Raw genomic sequence first — 26,552 nt, forward strand, 5'->3', positions numbered from 1 at the left:
GGGAGAGAGTCCGGCCGCAGAGCACGAGAGCCAGAGGGAAGGAGGGGGCACAGGCGGGGATTGTGCGGCAGGAGCAGGTAGTGGGATATGCAATAAACGCGAGAAGGAGCAAAGGTGCGTGTGATCTACAGAGGCGGTATACTAACTGTTGTGTGTCGGAATAAAACCGAAGGAACACGGTCGAACTGGAACGTGCAATGAAATTGCAACTTAAGTGCGTAGCAGCGAGACTGCTGGCTCTTGCACTGTTAATAATAACAATAAAAATAACCAATTCAGTCATTTGCAGTCCATCTTCCTGATGCATGTCGCGGTAGCACTCATATACTACCCCTGACTCACGTTCCTCTTGCTTTTTCACGTTTTCTCGTGCTACAATATGGAATCATAATGGATTTCTTTGGATTTTTTTTGCCACTGATCGACACATGGCTGTCATTTTGAAATGAACTCATGGCTGTAATTTCTGCCAAAAAGGACTCTACCAGATTTTGACCCAGGAGGGTGGGTGAACACTTATGCTAGGAGTTATTTTCGGTTTTATATTTACAATGAATTATGGAAAATCTGCAGAAGGGTTTGGAATGGTAGTGCAGTTGTTAGCCTTGCCCCCCCCCCCGCAGAGCGGGGGCCCTGGGTTCGAGCTGTGTGGAGTTTATATGTTTGCCCTGTGTCTGCATGGGTTTCCTCTCACAGTCCAAGTACATGCCGGCAGGTCCTGTCCAGAGTGTATTTTACGTAAAACAGTACATACTCGGATGGGTGCTGTAGAATTTTATTTTCACATTGACATTATTAAGTGTTTTATGCAAAGGAACAAGTAATAGGTTTATCCCGTGCTGAAAAAAACAACGTTTCGGCCGTGGAGCCTTCTTCATCTTCACCACTTTCTCATTTTTCTAAGCATGGAATAAACCTATTACCTGTTCCTTTGCAGCCTGCGCATGCTGACGCAGCTCCCCACCTGAACTACTTAAGTGTTTTATGTCAATCAACGGCAAAATCCCAATTAAATACATTATGATTCCATACTGTAATACAACAAATATGAAAAACTCCGGGGGGGTCGGGGGGGGGGGGATACTTTTCGTAGCTACTGTGCTCTTCAGTGAGATTCCACCTACGCCCTCTTCCGCCCAGCGCGTGCCCGTGTGTCTGTGCCAACAGGTGCGGTGAGGACCGTTCCCCGCGACACGCGCGTGACGCTGCAGGTGTGGGACAATCGGTTTCTTTCGTCGCTTCGACGTGGGACCGGGAGCGCGCGAGAGCCAGCCGCTGCCCCCCGACCTCTGCACGCGCATCTCTTCTTTTCAGTTGTATTGGTCACACAGCCATCGCGGCCGTATAGGGGTATTAATTCACGAGCAGAAGTCACGATCCTTTAATGATTTCGGCAACTATTTTCAGTCTCTTGCAAAGCTGTGTCGTTGTCTCAAAGACAGTACTGAATTGCGCTGTTCTTATAGTGTAAATGTAATTGCAGTTTTTGGCATGTTTAAAAATCCATATTGTAACGCAACGGGGGCTCTGGCGGGCGCCCTTGCCGCATCAGGTCGGCCCCACACTGTCCGGGGCTCGAACCCGCTTAAATCGCCGTCCCCGGCGAAGGGCTATCCCACCCCGCTTCTGACACCAATGTAACGCAACGGGGGCTCCGGCGGGCGCCCTTGCCGCATCTGGTCGGCCCCATCCCGACTGAGGCTCGAACCCGGGACTTCCGCGTCTCTCTGCAGCGACCCAACCCCGTGAGCTAAAGAGAGATCTCTCTTTCCAGCCCAGTAGCTGTAGTCCTGCTATCATAGGGAAGGGCGGTGACGTCACCTGCTCTGGTACGCCGGCTCTTACACAGTACCTGACGGCCGTAAGCGTTACACTCTCCCCCGCTTAAATCGCCGTCCCCGGCGAAGGGCTATCCCACCCCGCTTCTGACACCAATGTAACGCAACGGGGGCTCCGGCGGGCGCCCTTGCCGCATCAGGTCGGCCCCACACCGTCCGGGGCTCGAACCCGGGACTTCCGCGTCTCTCTGCAGCGACCCAACCCCGTGAGCTAAAGAGAGATCTCTCTTTCCAGCCCAGTAGCTGTAGTCCTGCTATCATAGGGAAGGGCGGTGACGTCACCTGCTCTGGTACGCCGGCTCTTACACAGTACCTGACGGCCGTAAGCGTTACAATATATTGATTTTTCTGATGCATGATACACAGAATCCCATTGCTGTGGAATAATTAATGATTAATATACATTAAATATGAAATGATATACTTGTGCATACATTTTTGTTAATTACGTTTTCTGGAACATGCTTTCCATGAATTCGTAGAAACACAAGGGTTTGGGGACTTGTAGTTTGTTATATTAGAACTACAAATCCCAGAAAGCGGATATTGCGTTTTAGCGTTTGTTGCCGGAAAGCTGGAGTTCAGATTGTTAAAGGAAAATAGCAGCGTGAAATACAGCTTACAACCTGAGCCGGGGGAGTGACTTCACTTTGAATTCGAAGACAGATAAATAAGAAAACCGTCAGGTTCGGACTGGGGTTGATACAGATCTATTCTAGGTGCACTAGAAAAAAGGTATCCTGTATTTTTTGCGTTTGCATGCTTGTAGTTGGGCAGAGGGGATCATATCCGGACAATATCATGGTTGCACCTATATGAAATGCCCTCTAGACCCATCATCATAGCGAAAGTTTATTTCGTTTTACAGTCTGAGTGTTGAAAAGCTGGTTTTTGGACGCAGTGAGAACCGTGTAGAAAGAATTGTGGTTTCCGGTTTCGGTTTCGGTGAGCCTTCAGAAGTGGATATCCTGAGCAGCTACGAATGCTCTGTGACGATCATCATAAACTATTCCATAAGAAGTGTTTTGGCCCCTGAATTTTCCCAAACTAAAAAAAAAAACAGTTTCCAGATTAAGTACCTTTTATCTCTGCCCCGTCTAGAGCCTGTAAGGGACGATTCTATGGAAATTAAGCACGTTGTGTTCCTAAGGCGCCCAGAGAATGGCGGGATACCCGGATGCGGGTAACAGTGCGGTAGCTGGCCGATAGGGAGGTCTCCCCTCCTAAACCCCCAAAACCAGGACAGCCCCCCCTGCTTAGATCAGTACAGTGCTGTTTAAAATGTGTACCTTGTACAGGGGACCTGCAGTTATTTTTCAGTTTAAATTACCAGGTACTATGTGGAATAGCTGTGCATTTCTATTTAAGCATATGATCGTTGGAGAAGGATTTAAAAACAAAACAAAACAAAACTAGACAATACCTGTAACATACAAGCTTTCTCTTTTATCATTTTTATTTCTCCTCTCATTGCCCCCTCTCATAATTCACTCATTTACCTTTCCTCCTTCCTCTCCCATAGGTCTGTAAAATGAAAACGGTCGAACGTCTCTTGTATTTTTTTTTAAATGTCGTTTCCCTAGTAGGTGTCATGGTTGCTCAGTGGGATACATCCTGGATGGCAGTCTGTCACAGGGCATACACAGATGAGCTATTTTTCCTAGAATCCAGTTAACTTACCAGTTTGTCTTTGGACTGTGGGTGGAAATCCATATAAACACCGGGAGAACATGTAAACTCCACACAGACAGCATCCCAGGAATTGAGCCCAGGATCCTGGTGCCGTAAGGCAGCAATGCTAACCACTGTGCCACCATGTTGCCGAGTACTGGAACTGCCTGTTCTCATTCTAAGGGCTGCAAGAGCTGTACAACCTCCCAGTGATACAACGTAACAGGCACATATTTAGTTTTAAGGGAGTTAGTGTGTGTTTTGGTTGTAAGGGCTTAAAAAGACTCCTGTGAGCCTTGCCTGGGCTTTTCAGTTTTCTTCCTGTTTTATAACAGGGGGTCTCCAGCCTCAGTCCAGCAGGCTCCCACTCCAACAGGTTTTGTAATGGTCACCATTAAATCATCCTTTTCTAACGACTTGGAACAATTTAATTGTGATCAGTTGAGCAGGGGATGTGTTAAATTAAGTAATTCACAGGCCATTTGGAACAAACATCCAAACACCCTTCAGTCCTCAATGACCAGAGCCTCCTTAATTGGGGAAATTACTTGCTCAATTGATCAATTACGTAAATGTGATTTAGGATGACCTATAAAGCTTAATGGTTAGGGGCCTTCAGGGACAAGGTGAAAGACCCCTGCTGTGTAAAATAAAAAAGGTTGTAAATCACAGGAGGGCATCTAGCATTTTATCTGGGTTATAATTCATACAAACATATTCTTGAATAAAGAAACCCATCTCCTACAGCAGATGTACAGAAAATACAGTTGTTTCTGGCACCCACAACTCTTTGTGTAAACAGGTGCTTATTTTTCTTTTCTGTCCAAAACTGTCTTTTTCACATTAACATCCCTCCTCCTCCTACTGTTATGCTGTCTTTAACTTAAAGGTGCATCTCTCTGGCCTTAAGGTCAGGGGGTTCCAGCTAGAGAGTGGTATCATTGGTGATTTAATTACAGCAATATGGTAGCCAATCAGATTCCAGAGTCTTAGCTTGTTTTCTGATGTTCCCACAATGCACCTCTGCAGAACTGTCATTAACGTGTTGTCGCTGTGTTTGTGGTTTCCAGGCTGTCGCGATGCAGGATGCGGGGGACAGGGGCGACCAGGCAGTCAGCCTCGCACTGCCCCCGGCCGCGGCCGGGCTGTTCGAAGGCACCACCGCGGCCTCGCGGCTCCTGCGGGCGGAGCTGGAGCTCTGCGCCCGGCTGCGCGGGCTGGCGTTCGGCGAGCCAGTGCGCTATGTCTACAACCCGCTGGAGTACGCCTGGGAGACGCACAGCTGCTACGTCAACACCTACTGCCACGACGGGCAGGACGTCCTCTTCCTGGGCATGAACCCGGGGCCCTTCGGCATGGCACAGACCGGGGTGAGAGGGCGCACCTGGTGCCGCCATGTGCCTGGTCACCTTGATCTTGCGTGCCCTTCCTTTACCGTTTGATCTTTCCTGGCTCTCCGAGTCTCGCTCGCGCTTGTAGTTTTTTCCGTTCCTTCTTTGGATGACTTTTGCAGAGCCGCGCACACAGACACACACAGACATGCCCTTTCTCACCCCTATCCGCGGGGTTCAAAGGTCAACCGATCAGCAAAGTAAACAAGTCAATAAGAGGTCTTTAGTTCCTCCCCGAGCGCGGCATTCATCTGCAGGCTGAGTGGCAGCTCTGTCGATGAGCGCAGGTGAGGCTGTGCTGTTTGGTGGGAGAGAGCTGGGGGGGGGGGTTGTCGGGGGTGTCTACAGGAGTGTGCATGGGTTGAAGGCAGGAAGGGGGTGAGAGGGCGTGGGGGGGGGCAGGGGGGAGGTGTTCCAAGTCTGTTAGGCAAAGTGTTCGGCGGCTTTTAACACCGATTAGAGCAGCAGGCTCTGGCAATTAGCAACGCAATTAATAATGCAGGAGGTGATGCGTTTGCTCAGTTCCATCACGGTTTAGTCACCGCGGGCAGGCCCCCAGTCGGGCTTGGCAGCACGCTTGTCTGTGTGGCAGGAGAGCCTGTGCGTAATGCCCACCTGTACAGTCCACTGGCACGGCGAGGCCTATCCACGCCTTGAATTGGGTCCAGATGGGCATTCCTGCTCAGAAAGCCGCGTCCGCAAGCTGGCCGTGCCCCGCTGAGGCAGCAGGGCGACAGCAGAGCTGCGAGCGGGGGCAGGGTGGGCTCTGCAGCGGCGAGCGTCCCCCCGGCGGCCGTCTCCGTCGCGGTCACAGGAAGTACAGAGGGGACGCTCTTGAGAAAGGCGCAGCGGAGAGCTCCGGAAAGACTAGGATAATGTGCGTCGCCGTTCATGTACGGTTGCAAGAAAAAGTTTGTAAACCCTTTGGAATGAGCTGGATTTCTGCGTTAATGACTCGTAAAAATGTGGTCTGATCTTCAACTAAGTCACAATAACAGACAAACACAGTCTGCTTAAACTAATGACACACAAGCAATTGTACTTCTTGTCAGCACTGAACACATCGTTTAAACATTCACAGTCCAGGCTGGGAAAAGTATGTGAACCCTTGTATTTAGTAACTGCTAGAACCTCCTTTAGCAGCAATAAGCTCCACCAAAGGTTTCCTGTAGCTGCTGATGAGACGTGCACAACGGTTAGGAGGAATTTTAGACCATTCCTCCTTACACAACTGTTTCAGTTCATTGATATTTCTGGGATTGCTTGCGTGAACAGCTCTCTTCAGGTCATGAGACAGCATCTCAATTGGGTTGAGGTCTGGACTCCGACTTGGCCATTCCAGAGCACACATTTTCTTCTGTTTAAGCCATTCTGTTGTTGACTTACTCCTGTGTTCCGGGTCATTGCCGTGTTGCATCACCCAACTTCTATTAAGCTTCAGGTGACGGACTGCTACCCTGACATTCTCCCTCTAAAATTTACCGATACAGTTTTGAATTCATTGTTCCCTCTATGATAGCAAGCTGTCCAGGCCCTGAGGCAGCAACGCAGCCCCAAACCATGATGCTCACTCCTCCACCATGCTTCACGGCTGGGATGAGGTTTTGGTGTTGGTGTGCAGGGCTTTTTTTCCTCCAGTCATAGCGTTCTGCGTTTCTGCCATAGGGTTCAACTTTTGTTTCATCCGTCCACAGAACATTGTCCCGGAAGCGTTGTGAAATATCCAGGTGGTCCCTTGCGAACTTGAGACGTGCAGCAATGTTTTTTTGGAGAGCAGTGGTTTCCTCCATGGTGTCCTTCCATTAACACCATTCTTGTTCAGTGTTTTTCTTATATTTATTATATTTTCTTAAATTTCCGCCATTTGTAGACAATTTGTCTTACTGTGGATTGATGAACACCCAGGCCTTTAGAAATGCTTTTGTAGCCTTTTCCAGCTTTATGCATCTCTACAATTCTTCTTCTAAGGTCCTCTGATATTTCTTTTGATCGGGTTCACATGAACAGCTCTTTCTTGAGAAGAGCAGACTCTGTCAGTGTGCCTTTTTCACAGGGCAGGGCACCTCCAGCCCACACCTCCAGTCTCATCTCATTGATTGCAACACCCGACTCCAATTAGGAGAAGTCGTTAGCCTGGAGGTTCACGTACTTTTTCCAGCCTGCACTGTGAACATTTAAACGATGTGTTCAGTACTGACAAGAAGAAGTACAACTGTTTGTGTGTGATTAGTTTACGCAGGTTGTGTTTGTCTGTTATTGTGACCCAGTTGAAGATCAGACCACATTTCCATGAGCGATCAATGCAGGAACCCAGGTCGTTCCAAAGGGCTCGCCAACTTGTTGTCGCGACCGCAATCGACCGTCTCCTTCCGGCTCCCTGCAGGTGCCCTTCGGCGAGGTGGCGGTGGTGCGCGATTGGCTGGGGATCAGCGGGAGGGTGGGCCGCCCGGCCGAGGAGCACCCGAAGCGGCCGATCCGCGGGCTGGACACGCCGCAGAGCGAGGTGAGCGGCGCCCGCTTCTGGGGCTTCTTCCGCCGGCAGTGCGGCGCCCCGGCCGCCTTCTTCCGGCGCTGCTTCGTGCACAACCTGTGCCCGCTGGTCTTCCTCAGCCCGTCGGGCAAGAACCTGACGCCCCCCGAGCTGCCCGCGGCCCAGAGGGACCCCCTGCTGCGGCTGTGCGACGAGGGGCTGTGCCAGGCCGTGCGCGCCCTGGGCGTCTCCACCGTGGTGGGCGTGGGCCGGCTGGCGGAGCAGCGGGCGCGCCGGGCGCTGGGCGCCGCCGGGATGGAGGTGCGCGTGGAGGGGCTCATGCACCCCTCGCCCCGGAACCCCCTCGCCAACAAGGGCTGGGAGGGCATCGCCCGGGCGCGGCTGGAGGAGCTGGGCATACTGGCGCTGCTCGCTCCCTGACTGGCGGCGCCTCTCAGACTGCGGCGCTGGGGGGGAGGGGGGGAGGAGACTCCTGTTGCTCAGCAGTCTGATCCCTGTTCCGGGTTTCACAGGTGTCTCAGGTTCGTACGGAAGGCTCTGATTAACGGTCCGGACCAGGAGCTGGATAAGACTGCATGTGAGTCCGCTGCGATCGGAAGCGGTCAGGAACATGAGACTGCGCTCAGTGAGACAGTTATACATCATGCCAGACTGCCGATTTTGGTGCTTGACTTCAGCACTTGGTTTTATATTAGGCTTTTTAGCCACAGTTATTTGTTCCTTCAACGTGTAAGAGGTTGCCGGTGCTTTCTTCAGGCCAGTGGCCAGAGCGAAACCGTGCAGCGAGTGGTTGCCACAGACTGGAAGCGATGCGGTGGCTCAGGGGTGTTGTGCTGTAATATTACTCGAACCTCACCTCTGCCGGTGCAGTAGCACATTTAAAACACCCCGGGACCCGGTGAGTGCTGACGCTCAATCCAGAGCTCTGTGCAGGAGGCTGGGAATAAGCCACACGGACCAGGAGTGCTGCAGCGTGGAGCGAAGGTCCCGTCACGGATACCAGTACGTTGATCCGGATTTCATTCTCATGGACACCTGTCGAATCGGTGGGGGGGGTGTGTGGACAGCCAGCTCCTGTGTTCCTGGAGGAACGACCCGTGTTTATTGTCCAGGTCCAGGTCCAAAGTCCAGTTTAGTTTAGACTTGGAAATCCACCTCTGTCTGTCCCTGGCTGAGAGAGAGGTGAGACGAAGGACGTTGCCGTATTTTCGGTGTCGTCCTGACCTGCCACATCACCGGCTCCTCGAGCATTTATAAATTCGGTAACATGATGAAGTCGGTGAGTTTTGCACCCATTTGCACAGCTGGGTATTTCACTGGGGCAGTTCGAGGGAAGTGCCCTTCCCTTTGCTCGAGGGGATGATGGCAGTGTGTCACTTGGGATTCGAACCCACAGCCTCCCAGTTACCTCTGCTCCACACTGCTGCCCAGCCAGGCGGACAGGCAGGGAGGGGTTTCCAGCTGCTTATCCCAATCTGGATCCCAAAAGCAAAAGAACACTAGTTCTAAGGGTTGTTTATTTATTTATTTTTCCAGTTGTTGTATTTCTCTGGTAAAACTGAAGCACGCCAGACTCCAGACAGCCCCAACTGCCCGCTGACCCGATGCTGCAGGGTCTCCCATTATCTCTCCCTGGACATCTGCAAACGGGCGCGCCAACAGTCATCCGACACAAGCGCTGGGGACGCATCGACTTTCTCTTAGCCCCCCCCCCCCTCCACCCTCTTCTCCGCAGTCTGTTTGCTCCTGTCACTCTCGGCAACGCTGAAAGGATGAGGACACCAGAGACAACCCCCCCCCCACAGCCGCCCTCCCTGCCCTGCGTGATCAGAGTGTTTGTTTACTGTGTTAATTGTTTCCTTTCATTAGGGAAGGCTCAGCTATTACAGCGCGTTACGGCGCTAAGTGCTCTCCCAGTCTAGAAGGGGTCAATACTGAAGATGGATTGCACACTTGGCGCGCAGGGCTACCGAGCTCTTCCCCGGACGCAGACGCGCGGATAAATCGGGGTTCGCGTCCTGTCGGGCCCCCGGATGACGCCATCCCTCCCGTCTCCAGCACCCAGAAACCAGGCAGCACTACACAGCAGAGAAATAAGCTTTCGAGTTTGTGTGTGTTTGTTCTCCAGCCGTGTCGCCGATGACAGAATGGTTGTGATCACGTCTGTAATAAATAAGCTTGAGAGAAATGAATAGCGCGGAGGCGAGCTGTTTTGTTATTTTTTGGAGCTGGGCATGCCTTGGCTTTCCCCCCCCCCCCCCTTCCCTGTCCCGTTGTGGAATGGCCAGCTGCACCGGTGAAGCTGGCAGGAGTCCACCGTGAGCTGCGACTCCAGGAATCCAGCGGGCTGATCCCTGCCCCGCCCTGCCCCCCCCCCATGGTCCTCCGCCAGCTGTGTGCCACAGTGGACCAGCAGCACGGCCCAGGTCCGGTGATCCGGTGATCCGGCGCCACCCTGAATTCTGGGTGGGCGGACCCGCAGTGACGATGGCGGGTGGGTGTGGTGATGCTGAGTAGAGGCGGGGTGCTGTGTTTGAAAGGAGGGAGCAGGGTTTTTTCGAGGCTACAGCTGTGTGTAGATCAGGGGTGCATGACCCCCCACCTTCCTGTCCCCCAACACCCCAACAGCCAATTCGGAACTGGATGGACTGGTGGCTCACAGTGGCCCTATCGAGTGACCTCACTGGCCCTGGGCTTCGGCCCTCTTGGCTTCACGGCCCGGGCCCCTGCAGGGCCGCCTGGCTGACCCTGCGCTGGCTGGTGTCCCGCCTGTGTTTGTGTTCTCTGTGGGTAGGCGGGGGCACGGTGGCTGCCGATTTTGCCACGGCAGTGGCAGGGGTTAAGCCTGTGAGCGCCGGAGGAAGCGTGATGCTGTTTTCTCCTCACGCGCTGGACCCCCCCGCCTCCACCACGTCTCTGCCTTGTAGGAAGAAAGACAGCAGCAGCTTGCTAATGACTGCCATCCCTCTCTGTGCCGCGTTATTAATTAGCTCAATGATCCTTGCTGGGGGGGGGTGGGCCAGGGCGCGGGGCTGCAGCTTTGCTACCCCCCCCCCCCTTGCAGATTGCGCTGCCGTCAAGGTGAGGAGGGACGATGGTGACTTTCTCTCTGGAGCGGCGCAGTGTGGGAGACCCCGCCACTGCTGCTGGGGTGTCACGGGGAAAGGAGGGAGAGGACGAACAGAAAGGCAGGAGCGGGTAGCAAGGGTGTGTTCAGTGTCTCGGTGCTAGAGAGCAGGGCTGCAGTGTGTTCAGTGTATCAGTGCTAGAGAGCTGGGCTGCAGTGTGTTCAGTGTATCAGTGCTAGAGAGCAGGGCTGCAGTGTGTTCAGTGTATCAGTGCTAGAGAGCAGGGCTGCAGTGTGTTCAGTGTTGCAGTGTGTTCAGTGTATCAGTGCTAGAGAGCAGGGCTGCAGTGTGTTCAGTGTCTCAGTGCTAGAATGTAGGATTGCCATGTGTTCAGTGTCTCGGTGCTAGAGAGCAGGGCTGCAGTGTGTTCAGTATATCAGTGCTAGAGAGCAGGGCTGCAGTGTGTTTAGTGTTGCAGTGTGTTCAGTGTATCAGTGCTAGAGAGCAGGGCTGCAGTGTGTTCAGTGTCTCAGTGCTAGAATGTAGGATTGCCATGTGTTCAGTGTCTCGGTGCTAGAGAGCAGGGCTGCAGTGTGTTCAGTATATCAGTGCTAGAGAGCAGGGCTGCAGTGTGTTCAGTGTTTCAGTGCTAGAGAGCAGGGCTGCAGTGTGTTCAGTGTACCAGTGCTAGAATGTAGGATTGCCATGTGTTCAGTGTTTCAGTGCTAGAGAGCAGGGCTGCAGTGTGTTGAGTGTCGTAGTGTGTTCAGTATATCAGTGCTAGAGAGCAAGGCTGCAGTGTGTTGAGTGTCTTGGTGCTCAGGGTCACGGTGTGATCGGTGTCTCAGTGCTAAATTCAGAGCTGCAGAATGTTCAGTGCCTCAGTGCTAGTGCTCAGGGTCACAGTGTGTTCAGTGTTCCCTGCTGGAGAGCAGGGTCATAGTGTATTTAGTAGCTCAGTATCAATGCACTGGGTCACAGTGTGTCTAGTAGCTCAGGATCAGTGTACAGTAGCTCAGTATCAGTGTGCTGGGTCACAGTGTGTCCAGTAGCTCGGTATCAGTGTGCTGGGTCACAGTGTGTTCAGTGTTCCCTGCTGGAGAGCAGGGTCATAGTGTGTTTAGTAGCTCAGTATCAGTGTGCTGGGTCACAGTGTGTCCAGTAGCTCGGTATCAGTGTGCTGGGTCACAGTGTGTCCAGTAGCTTAGTATCAGTGTGCTGGGTTACAGTGTGTCCAATAGCACAGTGTCAGTGTGCTGGGATACAGTGCGTTCAGTAGCTCAGTATCAGTGTGCTGGGTTACAGTGTTCAGTAGCTCAGTATCAGTTTGCTGGGTTACAGTGTGTCCAGCAGCTCAGTGTCAGTGTGCTGGGTTACAGTGTGTTCAGTAGCTCAATAAGGTAATGGGGACTCCCTTCTACCAGCACAGATGTGTAACCCAACCTGGATGATGCAACAGCAGCTACAGTGTGCCAGTATGCTCACCACACATGAGCTATCAGTGGGGAGGAGAACAGAACAAGTCACAAAAGGGGATTACTAGGAGGGCATGATCGGTAAAGGCCAAATTTAGCCAGGACGCTAGAGTAACACCCTACTCTTTTTGAGAAACACCCTGGGATTTTTAATGACCACAGAAAGTCAGGACCTCAGTTTTACGTCTCATCCAAAGGATGGCACCTTTTTACAGTACAGTGTCCCCATCACTATACTGGGCCATTAGAACCCACATGGACTGCAGGGTGAGCACCCCCTGCTGGCCCCACTTTTCAGAAGCAACCTTAGTTTTTCCCAGGAGGTCTCCCATCCAGGTACTGGCCAGGCTCACACCTGCTGAGCTGCAGTGGGCTGCGGTGGGCTGCCTGCTGGGAGTCGCAGGGCGGCAACCTGTTCTAGGATCTGCAGTGTGAAAGTCGGTCTGTTTCAGACAGGAGGGTCAGGTGATGCCCATACGGGGAGGTGTCAGCCTCGTCCTGCCTGGAAAGCTGCTTGACAGACAGGAAGAAGTGCGATTTAATTGTTAGGGATGTGGTTCGGCTGCCTCCAGCCACACAGTGATGGGCTCGGGGGCTGGGCGCTGTGGCTCATTGGCCCCAGTGTCGAGGCTAGAGAGGCCCCCGAGCCTCCCAGCTCAGATAGAGATGGGCAGGCTTCATTGGCCCCGGGGTGCTCTATGTGTGTTAAATACCGTTGCACAGTCGCCCTCACATGAGCCCAGTCGGTGTCTGCTGCCCCTGGCAGTGGCTGTGTGCTGGGATCTGTGAGGAAGAGCTGCATGGAGGTTCCTCCGTGGTTCCGTTTTAGAAATCCGCAAAAAATAACTAAGGGAAAAGAAAAGGTCAGTTTTTCACTCTGGCTTTAATTAGAGTTAATCAAGTTAGGGCAGCAATAAATCTTCTGCCAGTTTCTTAATTGCCACCAGTGCCAAAAACCAACTGCAGGAAAAGCTGAACAGCTGTATTTTAAAAGCTCAGTAACTGCGCTGAATAAATTAACATTAATATTATTGTCAAAACAAAAGAAAAGACAAAAGAAAAAAACACTTTCTGAACCTCAGTAACCACACTGAATAAATAGACATTAATACTATTGTCAAGGCAAAATATCTAAAAGGGGCAAAAAACGTTTAAATGGCATAAAAGTGTGGCACAGCTCAAGAAAGGCAGTAAAACCAGCCACACTGATATAAAAACAGGGTGGATGTGTTTTTGAAAGTGATTCATTTAGCCATTTGAGAGTGTGGTTGGCAGATGTTTTAGCATGGTGTTAAGATTAATGATGTCTTCAGAGAGCTGGATCATGAGGAAATTCTGCACCTGGCAGAGTGTTCCTCCCATTCTTGGCTCTTTTGGATCCTGTAATCTCCAATGATTGACAGCAGCATTGCTGCCTCGTAACTTGATGTCTCAGATCTCAGAAGGGCTTTGCCTGGACACAGTGGGGCTGCTGGTGCAGACTGGCTGCTGTGTGTCTCCCAGGTGGGGCTGCTGGTGCAGACTGGCTGCTGTGTGTCTCCCAGGTGGACCTGCCAGTGCAGGTTGGCTGCTGTGTGTCTCCCAATCAGGGCTGCTGGTGCAGACTGGCTGCTGTGTGTCTCCCAGGTGGACCTGCCAGTGCAGAATGGCTGCTGTGTGTCTCCCAGGTGGGGCTGCTGGTGCAGACTGGCTGCTGTGTGTCTCCTAGGTGGACCTGCCAGTGCAGGATGGCTGCTGTGTGTCTCCCAATCAGGGCTGCTGGTGCAGACTGGCTGCTGTGTGTCTCCCAGGTGGACCTGCCAGTGCAAAATGGCTGCTGAGTGTCTCCCAGGTGGGGCTGCTGGTGCAGACTGCCTGCTGTGTGTCTCCCAGGTGGACCCGCCAGTGCAGGATGGCTGCTGTGTGTCTCCCAATCAGGGCTGCTGGTGCAGAATGGTTGCTGTGTGTCTCCTAAGAGGGGCTACACTTCAATGAGGGTTGAGGCTAGCTGACTTGTAAAAATATTATTGTTGCTTGTGTAGCCCCTTCAGGGATCTCTGAATAAGACCCTCCCTTCACAGATCTCCTACAAACTGTCTCTGCCTGTTGGAAAAGTTCCTCTGAACAGACTCTCACACATACCGTGTGTTTCTTTTCTAGCAGAGTAAAGCATCAAAAATACTGATTTCCTTTTACTAGAACATAAGGGAGGTTCCAGGAAAGAGAAGGCTGTTTGGCCCTTCCAGTCCGTTATGTGGGTAATACTTAATTGAGCCAGGATATTGGCTTAAACAACACAGCTAGATAGATTGTTACATACTCCCACAACCCTTTGTGTAATGTGTGTAATGACTCTATTTGTCTGGACGGTCTTTCCCAGCTGTTTCTTGAAAGAAACCAGGTTATCATCTTCAACTGTATGGCTGGACAGTTTGTTCCCTACTCCCACCATCCTTTGTGCAAAGAAGTGCCTCCTGTTCTAGGTCTGAAATGCAGATGAGAAGATAGAGGAAACAGTTTTCTCGTTGCTTGTGGAGGATGGAAAAGAGCTGGTCGGCCAAGGAGACATGGGAGAGTTCCTGAGAGGCCAAGGGCAGGTGACCTCTCACCCCGGCTGAGGTCACTGCCAGACCCTGGCGTTTCCTGTCCAGCTGTCCACTCTCCCAGAGGCCAGAGAGAGAGGCTGAACGATATACCAACCCCCCCTGCACTCACGTCTCGCACAGTGTTATTTTGCAACTTGCAGTGTCAGATGGAACTCTGCGCGTCTGAGAATAAGGTGCCCAAACCTATCAGAACAGCAGTGGATTTTCAAGCAACACTATATTATTTTGCGGTCAGTGGTTTTGGTTCTCCAATTCATTCTTGTGTCTTGCGTCAGGAGTGGTCTGGGCCTCAGTGGGGGTAAAGCCACATTGAAAACGAACAGAGACATTTATAAAGAGAACAGTCAACTGCTGAGTGCAGAAGGGATGTGTGAACGGAGTTATAGGATAATTTTAGTTCTGATGTATTGCTGTGGGCGGCATTGTGGGGCATTTGTTAGCATTGCTGCCTGAGTTCGATTCCAGATCTGGGGTGCTGTCTGGGTGGAGTTTGTATGTTTGTATTAAAGGTCAAGGTGGGCTGTAGCCTGTCCTCAAGGCAGGAGACACCGTTGACGGGACACCAATCTTTCAAAGGACACACACACTAACACCAGGGCCAGTTTCCCCAAAAGCCAGTTAACCTACCAGTACACTTTTAGACCGTGAGCTCCTGAAGGAAACCCACGCAAATATGGGGAGAACATGCAAACTCCACACAGACAGCACCTCAGGGATTCAACCCAGGGCCACAGCACGGCCAGGCAGCAATGCTCCACAAGACTTCTTCAGTTTCTTTTCTGAATTGTGCAGGAGGTAACAGAAACTTTCTTCAGCGGGGAAGAGGTAGGAAAATGAGATCCGTGCGGTGTGTTAGCCGACGTGCTGAGCTGGAGTCCTGTGTGTGCGTGGCGGCAGCTGTGGCCGGTGGTGAGGCCTGTGCCCAGTGCCCAGGTGGAAGCCAGGGTGGCGGTAGTGGGGAGGGATGTGGGGGTCACAGGCAGGTCGTCAGCTCTGCATTGACAGCTGGGAGAAGGTGCAATTATTGACTCCCTGACCTCCAGGTGACCCCCCTGAGTGGCGCGTGTAAAAGGCAGGGAGTTAGTGTGCCGTGCTGTTTGTCAGTCACGTCAATACCATGATGTATGGGGTCTGCGGTTATTAAACCAGAATTAGAGTTGGTGGAGGTGGGGGGGGGGGGGGGGGCTGGAGGTAGTGTTAGTTGGGGGGTGGTGGTGTCAGGAAATAAAAGATCTTACAGGCGGTTCTCCAGCAGGCTGGGCTGCAGTGTCATCAGTCTTTATTATCCCCCAGGGGCGTCACCGACACCGGCGACAGGCGCGGAGAGCAGCCCGCGGCACCAGCTCAGCGCGGCAGAGACCTCCCCTCCTTCCCCCGCCTGGCCCGCGCTGCTGGGGGCCCCGGTCTGCAGGGGTGCGTGCAAACGTCTCTCCCTTTCTGGAGGAGGTGTACCCCAGCCCCAGGCCGCCCTGCCCCCCCCCCCCCCCAGATCCTGAGCGGATTGTCCGCGGACAACCCCCGTGCGCATACCCCCGCGTGCTGGGCGCCTGTGCTCTTCCCATGTGCGCAGTGCTAATTGCTTTTTTTAATTAGTGTTTTATTTATTGATGGTCCAGGTAATGTCTCTCTTAATTTCTCAGCATTTCGGTCTTCATTACCCTGTGAGAGTCATCTGCTGCATTCCCAATGCTCGGCTGGACTCCAGTGCCCTGTTCTCATTTCCTCTTCCTGCCACCCCCCCCACCCCGAGCTCAGGACCTCGCTTCTCCTTCTCTCCTTTCCTCCTCCCAGGATCCCTTGCGCAGCGGAACACCACGCCCCGACGCATGTCTTCACTGTGCAATGGGGAGAGGGGGACCGGTGATGAATCCGGGTCCCCCAGCTGTCAGCTGAACTCCGGGAAGAAGAAAACATTGTTTTTTTTTCCCTCTTCCGTGGTAGCAAGCAAATTCTCGCTCTGGAAAAAGTGGGATTTCTAAAAGCCCACCGGGTTGCTTCATTAAAATGGCGACGACAAGACAAGTTAAAGAGAGGGAATCCTGCTTTATTACAAACCGGGAGTGTTGTCCATGCGTCGCAACATGCAGCAGGGAAGCACAACACCCAGCACAAGAGGGAGCACGCACACACACACACCCCTGACCTGTAACTGGCAGCCTGTCCTTCGTGCGTCACAGGGGAGCCGGAGGGAGAAAAAGTGTCGCTCTGTCATTCCAGGACGCCGAACGCCTCTGCTCTTCAGCAGATAATGGCTAAGAATGGATGGCGCCCATTGTGTCCGCTATCTGCTCTGAACACCTGATGCCACGCGGTCCCTCTCCTTCTTCGGAAGTCCTTGTGTTCCCCATCAGGCTGTGATGTAAAAGGCTCGCAGAACCCATCAATCTGGGCGGCCTGTGTGCGTGTGTATATTTATATATATATAAAAGTGACAGTGGGGTTTATTGACTAAACATTAAGCAGACATTATCTCGCGTCGAGGAGGTTATTTATGATGCCACAGTAGCGCAGCAGGCCTGAGTTATGTGCGAACGCGCCGCGTGATGACACCTGCCCGTAAACTAACATCCGGACGCTCTCGTGCCCTCCCTCCCTCCCTCCGCGGCACGGCGGCCAGGGAGCTGCGGTAGGGCGGCTGCAAGTAAGACTCGTTACAGCCACGTCGATTAAGCGTTTGCTTTTTTCTTTTTCCACCCGTGAACTTGATGTCCCAGCCATCCATCCTTTTTCAAACTGCTTCTTCCTGTTGGGGGGGGGGGTACCCAGCAAGCAACAGGCGCAAGGCAGGATACACCCTGGACAGGACGCCAGTCCATCGCAGGGCACACACAGTCATTCACACCGGGGTCAGTTTTCCCAAAAGCAAATTAACCCACCAGTAAGCCTCTGGACGGTGGGAGGAAACTGGAGCACCTGGAAGAAACCCACACGAACATGGGGAGAACATGCAGACTCCACACAGACAGCACCCCCCAGTCTAGAACTGAACCCAGGGCTCCAGCACTGCAAGGCAGCAGTGCTGACCACTGCGTTATCATGCCTCCCAGGTCTACATCCCATCTGTGGTAAATGAAGGAGACGGAGTCTGAAATCGATGATCAGACTGCAGGCCTGCTCGGCAGCCGAGATCCTGAAGTTCCTGCATCTGGACTTCCTCTAGGCAGGACAGAGCGTGTGGAGCACGAGCCCTGCCTGATGCCAGCGCGGGCCAGGGGGGAGGGGGTTGTCCGGGGTTTGAGTGACAGCTGGGTGCTCATGGGATACATGATCTACAGACTCCAAAGCTCTTGGAGCCCTGGTCCTTGGGCAGTGCAGCTGAGCTCCGAACGCCTGGATCAGGACAAGTGTCCTCTTAAACACTGCAGACTCCTGGCCTGATGGGCTGGAGCCTGTTTTAAATGTGTCACTTGTTCTAGATCTGGAGAAGATGGTAATTGTGGCCAGTTGCATCTCTACTTGGGTACATGACATAAGAAAGGATTTGGAGTGGAATAAAAAACGAGGGACATGGTGGTTCTTTGCAAGCACGGGCCCTGCAGGAACCTGGTGTGCTCCGGCAGGTGAGCCATTTGCCTTGGGGGGTGAGAGGTGACGGGGAGAGTGGTGGGGGGGGCCACAAGACCCCCTCAGTCTGGTCTTCTGGGGTTATCTCCATACGGCTGCGAGCCCCTAAACCCCTCCAAATACAGGACAGGGCGCAGAAGCAAAGGCAGACGGGGGGGGGGGGAAGAAACCGGAAGATTTCACTCTGGGACGAGCCCCTGAAATCGAAGACAGACTGAACCTCGCAGGGTTTGGACTCAGACAGGAGTCTCTCACACCCAGCCGCACAGTAATTATCGCCGTTACAGGAATAACGACCCTGCAATCAGCTCCCCCCACCAGCACTAACCCCTCGTTCCCTGGGCTCAACCAGGCCAGCAAACACAAAGCAATTATGCTCTGGAGCCGTCACCAGGGAGTGGGGTAATTAGACTGTGCTGCGGACAGCTTTATTCTAAACAGGTACTAAAAGCCTCATCAATCACGCAGCTCGCTGACGGCTCTTTCGGGTCATGTGACACCCCAGCCGTGGCGGTGGGAGGGGGCTGCCGGGGTGGGGGTGAGTGGGGTTGTGTTGGAGCTGATTGGCCAGCTGCCGGTACCACACGGGAGTCAGTGAGAGTGACCTGCCAGTGACCTTGCCAGTGACTTGACCCCCCCAGACCGCCAGAGGGAGTGAGCGTGTGTGTGAAGGGGACGGGGGACGGGGGTTACTCAGCGCAGAGAGATGGAGAAGGTGAGGAGACGGGAGGGAATAAAGAGAGGGACAGACACAGAGAGAGAGGAGGTGAGGAGACAGGAGAGAATAAAGAGAGGAACAGAGAGAGAGAGGAGGTGAGGAGACAGGAGAGAATAAAGAGAGGAACAGAGAGAGAGAGGAGGTGAGGAGACAGGAGAGAATAAAGAGGGACAGACACAGAGAGGAGGTGAGGAGACAGGAGAGAATAAAGAGAGGAACAGACAGAGGAGGTGAGGGGACAGGAGAGAGGGGAGGGAATGAAGAGACTGGAGAGAGGTGGTGAGGGGACAAGAGAGAATAAAGAGAGGGATAGAAACAGAGAGGAGGTGAGGGGACAGGAGAGAGGAGAGGGAATGAAGAGACAGGTGGACAAGCAGACAGGAGAGAGGGGGAGGCAGGGAGTTTGTGCAGAGAGGGGCTGAAGCACCTGCACTGGGGAGCCGAGATGAAACTACCCACAATCCTCTTGGTGCCTGGGAATGTTCCGGAGCTCCAGGTCGGGCGGGGGGCAGGGGGAGTGTGGGTGTTCCGCGGGGGCTGGGTCACATGACTGCGATGAGTGAGGATTCTGGAGGGGCGGTGGGGGGGCGCTGTGAGGTACTGGTGAGTTGAGTTCATGTAAGCGGGCTCTTATTGTAGGCCATGGCTCAAAGAGAAGGGGACAGGGGTCCGCCCACACTACCCCACACGCCTGGGAACTCATCGTCATGGTAACGTTTCCTGGGCCAAAGGAGGTGGGAGTCGGGGTGCAAGGGGCACTTTGGACAAGTGAAGATGGAGGATGCAGTGATGTAACCACCGGTGGCGAGATATGGAAAATGACTAGGAAAATCATTAAAGAAACCGTTGTCATGACAATTGCAAACACATGGGTCTATTTCCCACCTCTGCGACTTTGTGAGTCTGTAACCTGAGTGCCTGGTGGAAATGCCACATACCCCTCAGGAGAACATGCAGACTCCACACAGACAGACACCCCAAGCTAGAGAAGAACCCAGAGCCCTCGTGTTAAGGGACAACAGAGCTGACTGCCACCTCCCCCTAAATTTTGACAGACTGAAGAAGACACAGTGGCTAATTGTGTATGGCATGTGATTGACAAACTTGCAAGTTCAAATTAAAAATGAAACCTTTTATTTCAACTATTCACGCTGTCCTATGGAGAACCATTGCTTTCGCATTGGAGAGCTCTGGGTTTGTCTTCCATGCATCTCAACTCACTCCTCTAGGCCCCCCCACACACACACACACACACACACACACACACACACACACACACACACTGCTGTGGGAGGGAGGATGAGGAAGGGCGGACAGACTCGTCCCGCAGGGGAGCGACAGGACACTGGAGGAGCAGGGCTGGGTCAAAGGTCATGACTCCAGTCCTGGAGGGCCGCAGTGTTTCATAGAGCCCAGGTTCTAGACCGGCTCATCGATCAATATATTTGATGTGGCTGGATCAATTGAACACCTGTCCCCTGCTCTACAGAAGTCCAGTAATCACCTGGCTCTCTGGGACTGGCTCTCTGCAGCCCCGTGTGCTCCTAGTACCCCCTCGATCCCTCTGTCCATTCAGGGTGGCAGGGGAGCCGGAGCCTGTCCAGCAAGCAAGACTGCTTTACAAATATCCTCCAGGACAGCCGGCTGAACTGTCGCGGGATCAGAGTCCCGGGATCAGACCCCTATACGAATACGTTCATGCTGATTTAGATCTAGGAGCGCGTGGCCACAGAGGTGACGGTGATCTGCGCCCACAGACGCACACTGACCAGCGCGAACCAGACAGAGGGCGGCCGAGCGTCCAGCTCCAGGACCGAGCCCTGCTACTGCAGCCCAGCCTGCTGTTATTTGTCATTCAATTACACCCACTTTCTTCACAAGCTTGCAGAGATACATAGACAGCACAGCTGCCCCCCACCTGATTCCCTGCTTCCTGTGACACCAAAACAGAAAGAGTCCTGGCAGAGCGGCGACGCCTCGTCTCTGTGAGCGGGACTGGCCCTGTCGGACCCTGCGCAGTGGAAGCCAGTCTCGAGTAAGGCCCAGTGAAGGCTGGCGAAGCAGGAGGCATGGACAGGAGAACACGTAGCAGTGCAGGAACGGCATGGGAGCAGGGGTGCAGGGGAGAAGCAATACCGCACAGGTTCACTATGGCAGACTCGGGCCGGGGGCCCTCTGCCCAGTGTCCCAGTGTGGCCAGTGAACACTGGGCTGGGGTGCACAGGCAAGAGCAGCACGCACAGCTTTCCTAGTCCGTGCTGACCAGTGTGCGTCTGTGTGAACGCTCTCCCCTCGCTGGCGACACGCTGAGTCAACATGGAGGCCCGAGGGCAAGCTGAAAACCCGCAGGAGGCGTCCCTCAGCATCGCCGAAAAGAGCTTCACGGCTGCCAGATGTTTTGTGCGCGTCTCCCGGATCGAGCTTCGTGCTTCCGAAACTCCTTATAGATCCACACAGCAGAGGGTGTCACCCTGGCGCTGGATGGTAATTAAACAAATCGGCAATCGACTTGCTGTTTCACCTTCCTCTCTCCCTCTCTCGGCTGGAGGACTCGTTCTCCCCCCAGATCTGCCCCCCCGCCAAAAGTGCTGAGTGCAGCTGTTTGCTTTCCTCGCAGAATTTCGCTGAGACCGTGAGCTGTCCCCAAACATCTGTTCTCTGGAGGGGAGTGAGAGAGAGAGAGAGAGAGGAGGGCATGCATCAAGAACAAGGGCGCACAGGGAGGGAGAGGAAGTCCTGTGTTGACTCTCAGCAGGGGAAGGCACAGACAATGCAACCTTCACCATCAAGGTAAGGTGATGGCACAGGCCTTGGAGCTTTGTGTGGGCCAGTTTGTAGCCTTGAAAGAACTGGGTGACCTGGAGAAATCAGCCCCAGTAACAACTGGAAGAAAAACCCAGTCACTGGGCTCCCCCTGCGTCCAGCACCTGACCGTCCAGCACCTGCTGACACGCTGACCGCAAACACGCATCACACGCTGTGACACACGCCACTCAGACAGCAGCCCCGGTCTGCAAAACAGCCCGCGCTGCCCAGACCGGCCACGAGGGGGAAGCTGTCCTCGCTGTGGTTCTGCAGTTCACAGAGATCAGAACTGACGCTGCCGAGAATCACACAGGGAGAGCTGGAACGATCCTGAAAGAACGGCTGAGGGCACTTGAGGCCTCCTGCAGCAATAGCACTGACAGACCAGACGCCACAGCACCATCTGAGTGGCATACAGCTATACTCCACTCCTGCCTGCAGAGACAGACACTGACACCCCAACACCCCCACTGAGCACCCTGACACCCCCAACACCCCCACTGCACACCCTGACACCCCCAACACCCCCACTGAGCACCCTGACACCCCAACACCCCCCTGAGCACCCTGACCCCCCAACACCCCCCTGAGCACCCTGACACCCCAACACCCCCCTGAGCACCCTGACCCCCCAACACCCCCCTGAGCACCCTGACACCCCAACACCCCCCTGAGCACCCTGACACCCCCAACACCCCCACTGAGCACCCTGACACCCCAACACCCCCCTGAGCACCCTGACACCCCCACTGCACACACTGACACCCCCAACACCCCCCTGCACACCCCCAACATCCCCACTGAGCACCCTGACACCCCAACACCCCCCTGAGCACCCTGACACCCCCAACACCCCCACTGCACACCCTGACACCCCCAACACTCCAATGCACACCCTGACACCCCCAACACCCCCACTGAGCACCCTGACACCCCCAGCACCCCCACTGCACACCTTGACACCCCCAACACCCTCACAGCCTTGTCACCTCCACTGAACACCCTGACACCCCCCAACACCCCCACTGCACACCCTGACATCCCAACACCCCCACTGAGCACCCTGACACCCCCAGCACCCCCACTGCACACCCTGACACCCCCAACACCCTCACAGCCTTGTCACCTCCACTGAACACCCTGACACCCCCCAACACCCCCACTGCACACCCTGACACCCTTATCACCACCACTGAACACCCAGACACCCTGAATAATCATTCGTTTGTTTGACTTCTTTTGGATATGCGAGGCTTCATCATTGTACTCGCCGGCACCAAGAACAAAACGCTGGCTGGACAGCCGAGCCCGGATTCCGCTCATAAGTAGAGTTCATGTTTCGACACAATCTCGGTCAAAAGCCTTTTTAGATCAAATAAAGCGGTGCGCTGGTCACGGCAATTTCGGTGTCTCGTGTCTTTCGTGTTTTTTTTACTATTTAAAGTTTTATAAAATATGTTCAGTAACTTAAAAAAAAAACAGCTCGTAGAATTTGCACCTCAGCGCTGAGTGAATGCGGTGTAATTTTTATCTCGCAACTATACGTCTAGAACGCTGGTAAAATAACACATTTAACCGGTAGTGCTCAAGAAGCTACTAAGACTAGGCAGGATTAGCCAAATATATTACCTTACAGGCTATATAACCCGCCTTCTGCTTTAGAAAGTGAGCGATTCATATTCATATAACACCAAACTAAACGTCTATGGAGTGAAGCAAGATGTTCCCAAACTACGAAACTTTCTAAGACTACCGGAAAGCCACTTGACCGAACACGAGAGACTTCCGGTTAAGAAGTGCAACAGCAGAACAGAACCGCCTCTGCGCATTTGAGAGTCAAAAGTGACGCCTGTTGCGCAGCCGGCTCTGTGGCGCAATGGATAGCGCATTGGACTTCTAGTCAAGCACTATGAGAGGTGATTCAAAGGTTGTGGGTTCGAGTCCCACCAGAGTCGCATTTTTTTATTACTAAGCGATGTAATCTCAGGAAAGGAAAAACAAAAACAATACATCAAGTTTGCATTTTTGTTTTTCCGGTAAATCCGGTTTTAATGTTTTTTTCATTAAAATAAAAGCGCTCCTAGAACCAGTAAAACGCCTTAAAAAGCTCAAAAAACCGTACCAGTTGTGATTTAGTCTATTCAAATGCTTATTAATTGCATTCAAAGTCTAGATGTGATGTCACGGAGAACTGCTGATTGCCGTTGAAAACTTTTACAAAGTTTTTAGAACAACGCAAAGCAAGTTTTTTGGACATCTGAAATTAAACTAAGACTACAGAGGCAGCAGTAAGAATTGACGTATGTCTATCTCCTCTTTTTTAAGAAGAAAAGGGGAAATCGCAACACGGCACGGTCTGTTGTCTTTTCTGATATTTGCTTCTTTAATAAAAACTTCGCGAAACTAGACGGAGTTGAAGAAAGCGAAAAGGAAACCGCTTGTTGCACGCGACGTGCTCGTCCACGAGGACACGGACGAACAAGGCGTGCGCGTGCGTGAGCAGGCTCATTCGGAATTGCTCCACCGGTGGCAGTGTGCAGCACGCGGGCAGGCAAGTTTTTAAAAAACCACACACACGCGCATCATGGCGTCTGCTGAGCGCCTCCGACAGGCTGCGCAGGTCAGAGATAAAACATTTAAACAAAGCCGATACTACACGCCTCTTTCCTTTGTTATAAAGCCACGCTTTTTGTTGTGATAACAAGATTAACTGCGTTTCAAAAAGCACTCGAACGCAGCGGCTCTGTGGCGCAATGGATAGCGCATTGGACTTCTAGTCAAGCACTACGAGAGGTGATTCAAAGGTTGTGGGTTCGAGTCCCACCAGAGTCGTCGTTTTAGCCGCTTCGTATACCGGACTCGCGATGATAACACAAGCGAGGGTTTTACAACACAGGGCTGTTCTGCAACCCCGAACTGAGCCCACTGACCGCATAAGGTTACATTTCAGTGCTCCGTAGTGATGACGTTGTCTTGAACTACGTAATCGTTAGGTGAAAAAAGTCTAGACCTCGACTCTTTGTTACTTTTTTTCGAGTTGCAACATAAAGTTGCTTGAATTACGTTAACTTTGATACTTGCATTAGGCTGTAAAATACTTTTAGCATTGTGGTGACAAACGCGCTGTTGAATGTATACAAAACCTATAGAACATTAGTCGTCGATGAAAAGCCATGACTTAATTAATCAACGTTATCAGAAAGGATGGATGGACCGTGTCCCGCTGAGGGCTGAGAGATCTGCAACTTGTGGCGAAGTGTCTTTCGTCACAGACTCACCACCCAGCTTCTAAGCTGCCGGCCGCGTGTTGCGGCTGGGTTTTTAAAACCAGAGAGAAAACGATAGCCAGGGTCATCTCCCGGGTCAGATGGCCGGTTTCTGTCAGAGATGTCTCTCTGATCTCTGCGCAACAGCAATCTAAGCGCGTGGGTCCTTAAAGTCCCGAACCCACTCGTGTTCTCGTGCGTCATTTCCCTCACGCGCACGCCTTTCGTTTTTAGAGCTGTTCAGCTGAAAACCGAATACGTTTAGACTTTTAGCGGATCTCATCTTTATTTCGATTCTGATTAAATCGCGTAAGAGGTTACCACATCTTGTGCAACATTTATTTAAAAAGCATTTACTTTTAGCTCACACGCGTTCGTGTATTTTTCCCCGCTAATCCGATCGTGGGGAGCGTCAGAGCGTGTGGCTGTAGCATTAAAACGACGTCGAACGCTCTGTCGCCGTAAAGGATTCACTCGCGTGTGTCACTTAACTAATTTGAGAAAAAAAAAACACAACTTTAAATTCTTAGTTCCAGATTTTCCTCTTTTTAATCCTACACCGAGAATTCAGATGCAGGGCTGCTAGCGAAGTGCCCGGTGTTCCGTGTCTTAGACGTTTGGAGCAGAACTGCCAAACTGAGCACCGAGATCAACACGGGAAACAGCTGCTACCAAACCGAACAACAACTTATTAACCTTATAATCCATCTTTCGTTATATCACATATCGCAATTTGGGGGTACGGCAACGTTGTTGTCTGATTTCGTAGCGAAATCAATCAACGTGCCACTCACACCGTCGACCGTCCAATCGGACTACAGTTAAATTCAGGCTACAGCGCAGCCAGATCCGGTTTCTACACAAATCTTGAAAGACCGCCGAAGTGTTGAACGCCTCACAGTCTTATTTCATTACATTTGTTCCAGGGACCCCGGGTCTCGTGAATTGTTGCGAGCATGATGTTTAATTTCACGGTGTCATGCCTTTATCTTGTCTTCCTTTGATTCGATCAAATCCCGCAGTTTTTAAGGCCACGATCGCCGGGGGTTTTAGCGGACATTAAGGGCACCGCGCGGTATCTATACGAAATCCAATCTCTGTCGGTTCTGCCCTGCGAAGTATCTAGATGTGGCTACAGCGGGCTATAAAGTTAAAATAATTTAGTGTTCGAAGTCCTTTAATTTGATACTCTTTAAAAATTAACGATGCATCTATAGTGCCTCCCAGGGTATTCGCGACACACTAAAAAGCGGCAAATTTATTTTTATTTTCAATTAAAAGCCAATTTCACTCTGCTGGGTAATGGAAATTCTCCGGGCTTCTGCGTCTTTTTCTGCTTTTATTGTACTGTGCCTGTATAGCACCTTCGTATCCAAAGTTTATATCGATTCTATTTCTTCCGTGTCTGTTTTTTTTTAATTATTCAGATTTATTAAGAAGATTTATTAATAAGAAGAAAAGAAGAGGACTTGCACAATGTGTCTTCTTTTGGGGTTATCTTTTGGGGATAACCTCTAAACCGGCTCTTGAGTGTCAGTTATTGATCCGCGATAATTACTGCTGTCACGAAAGCACCACCCCGTCGCTCACAAAATTCCTTTTCTTTTTTGTGTGATGTTATTTTCAGTTTCAACGAAGTGGGTCTCATTTTGCTATGTGTGCTCGCGTGCTGTGGGATCG

General features: G+C 52.3%; 1 protein-coding gene and 2 non-coding genes across 3 annotated transcripts; all 3 read left to right on the forward strand.

Moving 5' to 3' along the window:
* Nucleotides 1–2,417: 2,417 nt before the first annotated feature.
* LOC148841425 (single-strand selective monofunctional uracil DNA glycosylase) lies at nucleotides 2,418–7,886 on the forward strand. Its single transcript, XM_088908237.1, has 3 exons — nucleotides 2,418–2,573; nucleotides 4,580–4,879; nucleotides 7,284–7,886. Exons 2-3 carry the CDS (start codon nucleotides 4,589–4,591, stop codon nucleotides 7,809–7,811), a joined length of 819 nt encoding a protein of 272 aa, XP_088764363.1. The 5' UTR covers nucleotides 2,418–2,573; nucleotides 4,580–4,588; the 3' UTR covers nucleotides 7,812–7,886.
* A 15,582-nt stretch (nucleotides 7,887–23,468) lies between these two features.
* Nucleotides 23,469–23,561, forward strand: trnar-ucu (transfer RNA arginine (anticodon UCU)). The gene is made up of 2 exons: nucleotides 23,469–23,505; nucleotides 23,526–23,561. It is a non-coding gene; the product is annotated as a tRNA-Arg (tRNA).
* Nucleotides 23,562–24,345: 784 nt separating this feature from the next.
* Nucleotides 24,346–24,438, forward strand: trnar-ucu (transfer RNA arginine (anticodon UCU)). Its single transcript has 2 exons — nucleotides 24,346–24,382; nucleotides 24,403–24,438. It is a non-coding gene; the product is annotated as a tRNA-Arg (tRNA).
* Nucleotides 24,439–26,552: the final 2,114 nt, after the last annotated feature.

This window comes from Atractosteus spatula, chromosome 1, assembly GCF_055471065.1.
Source record: "Atractosteus spatula isolate fAtrSpa1 chromosome 1, fAtrSpa1.hap1, whole genome shotgun sequence".
NCBI lineage: Eukaryota > Metazoa > Chordata > Actinopteri > Semionotiformes > Lepisosteidae > Atractosteus > Atractosteus spatula.

Coding starts and splice junctions, on each gene's coding strand:
- LOC148841425 (XM_088908237.1), top strand. CDS start 4,589: ATGCAGGATGCGGGGGACAGGGGCGACCAGGCAGTCAGCCTCGCACTG. Junction 4,880..7,283: donor TCGGCATGGCACAGACCGGG/GTGAGAGGGCGC, acceptor GGCTCCCTGCAG/GTGCCCTTCGGCGAGGTGGC.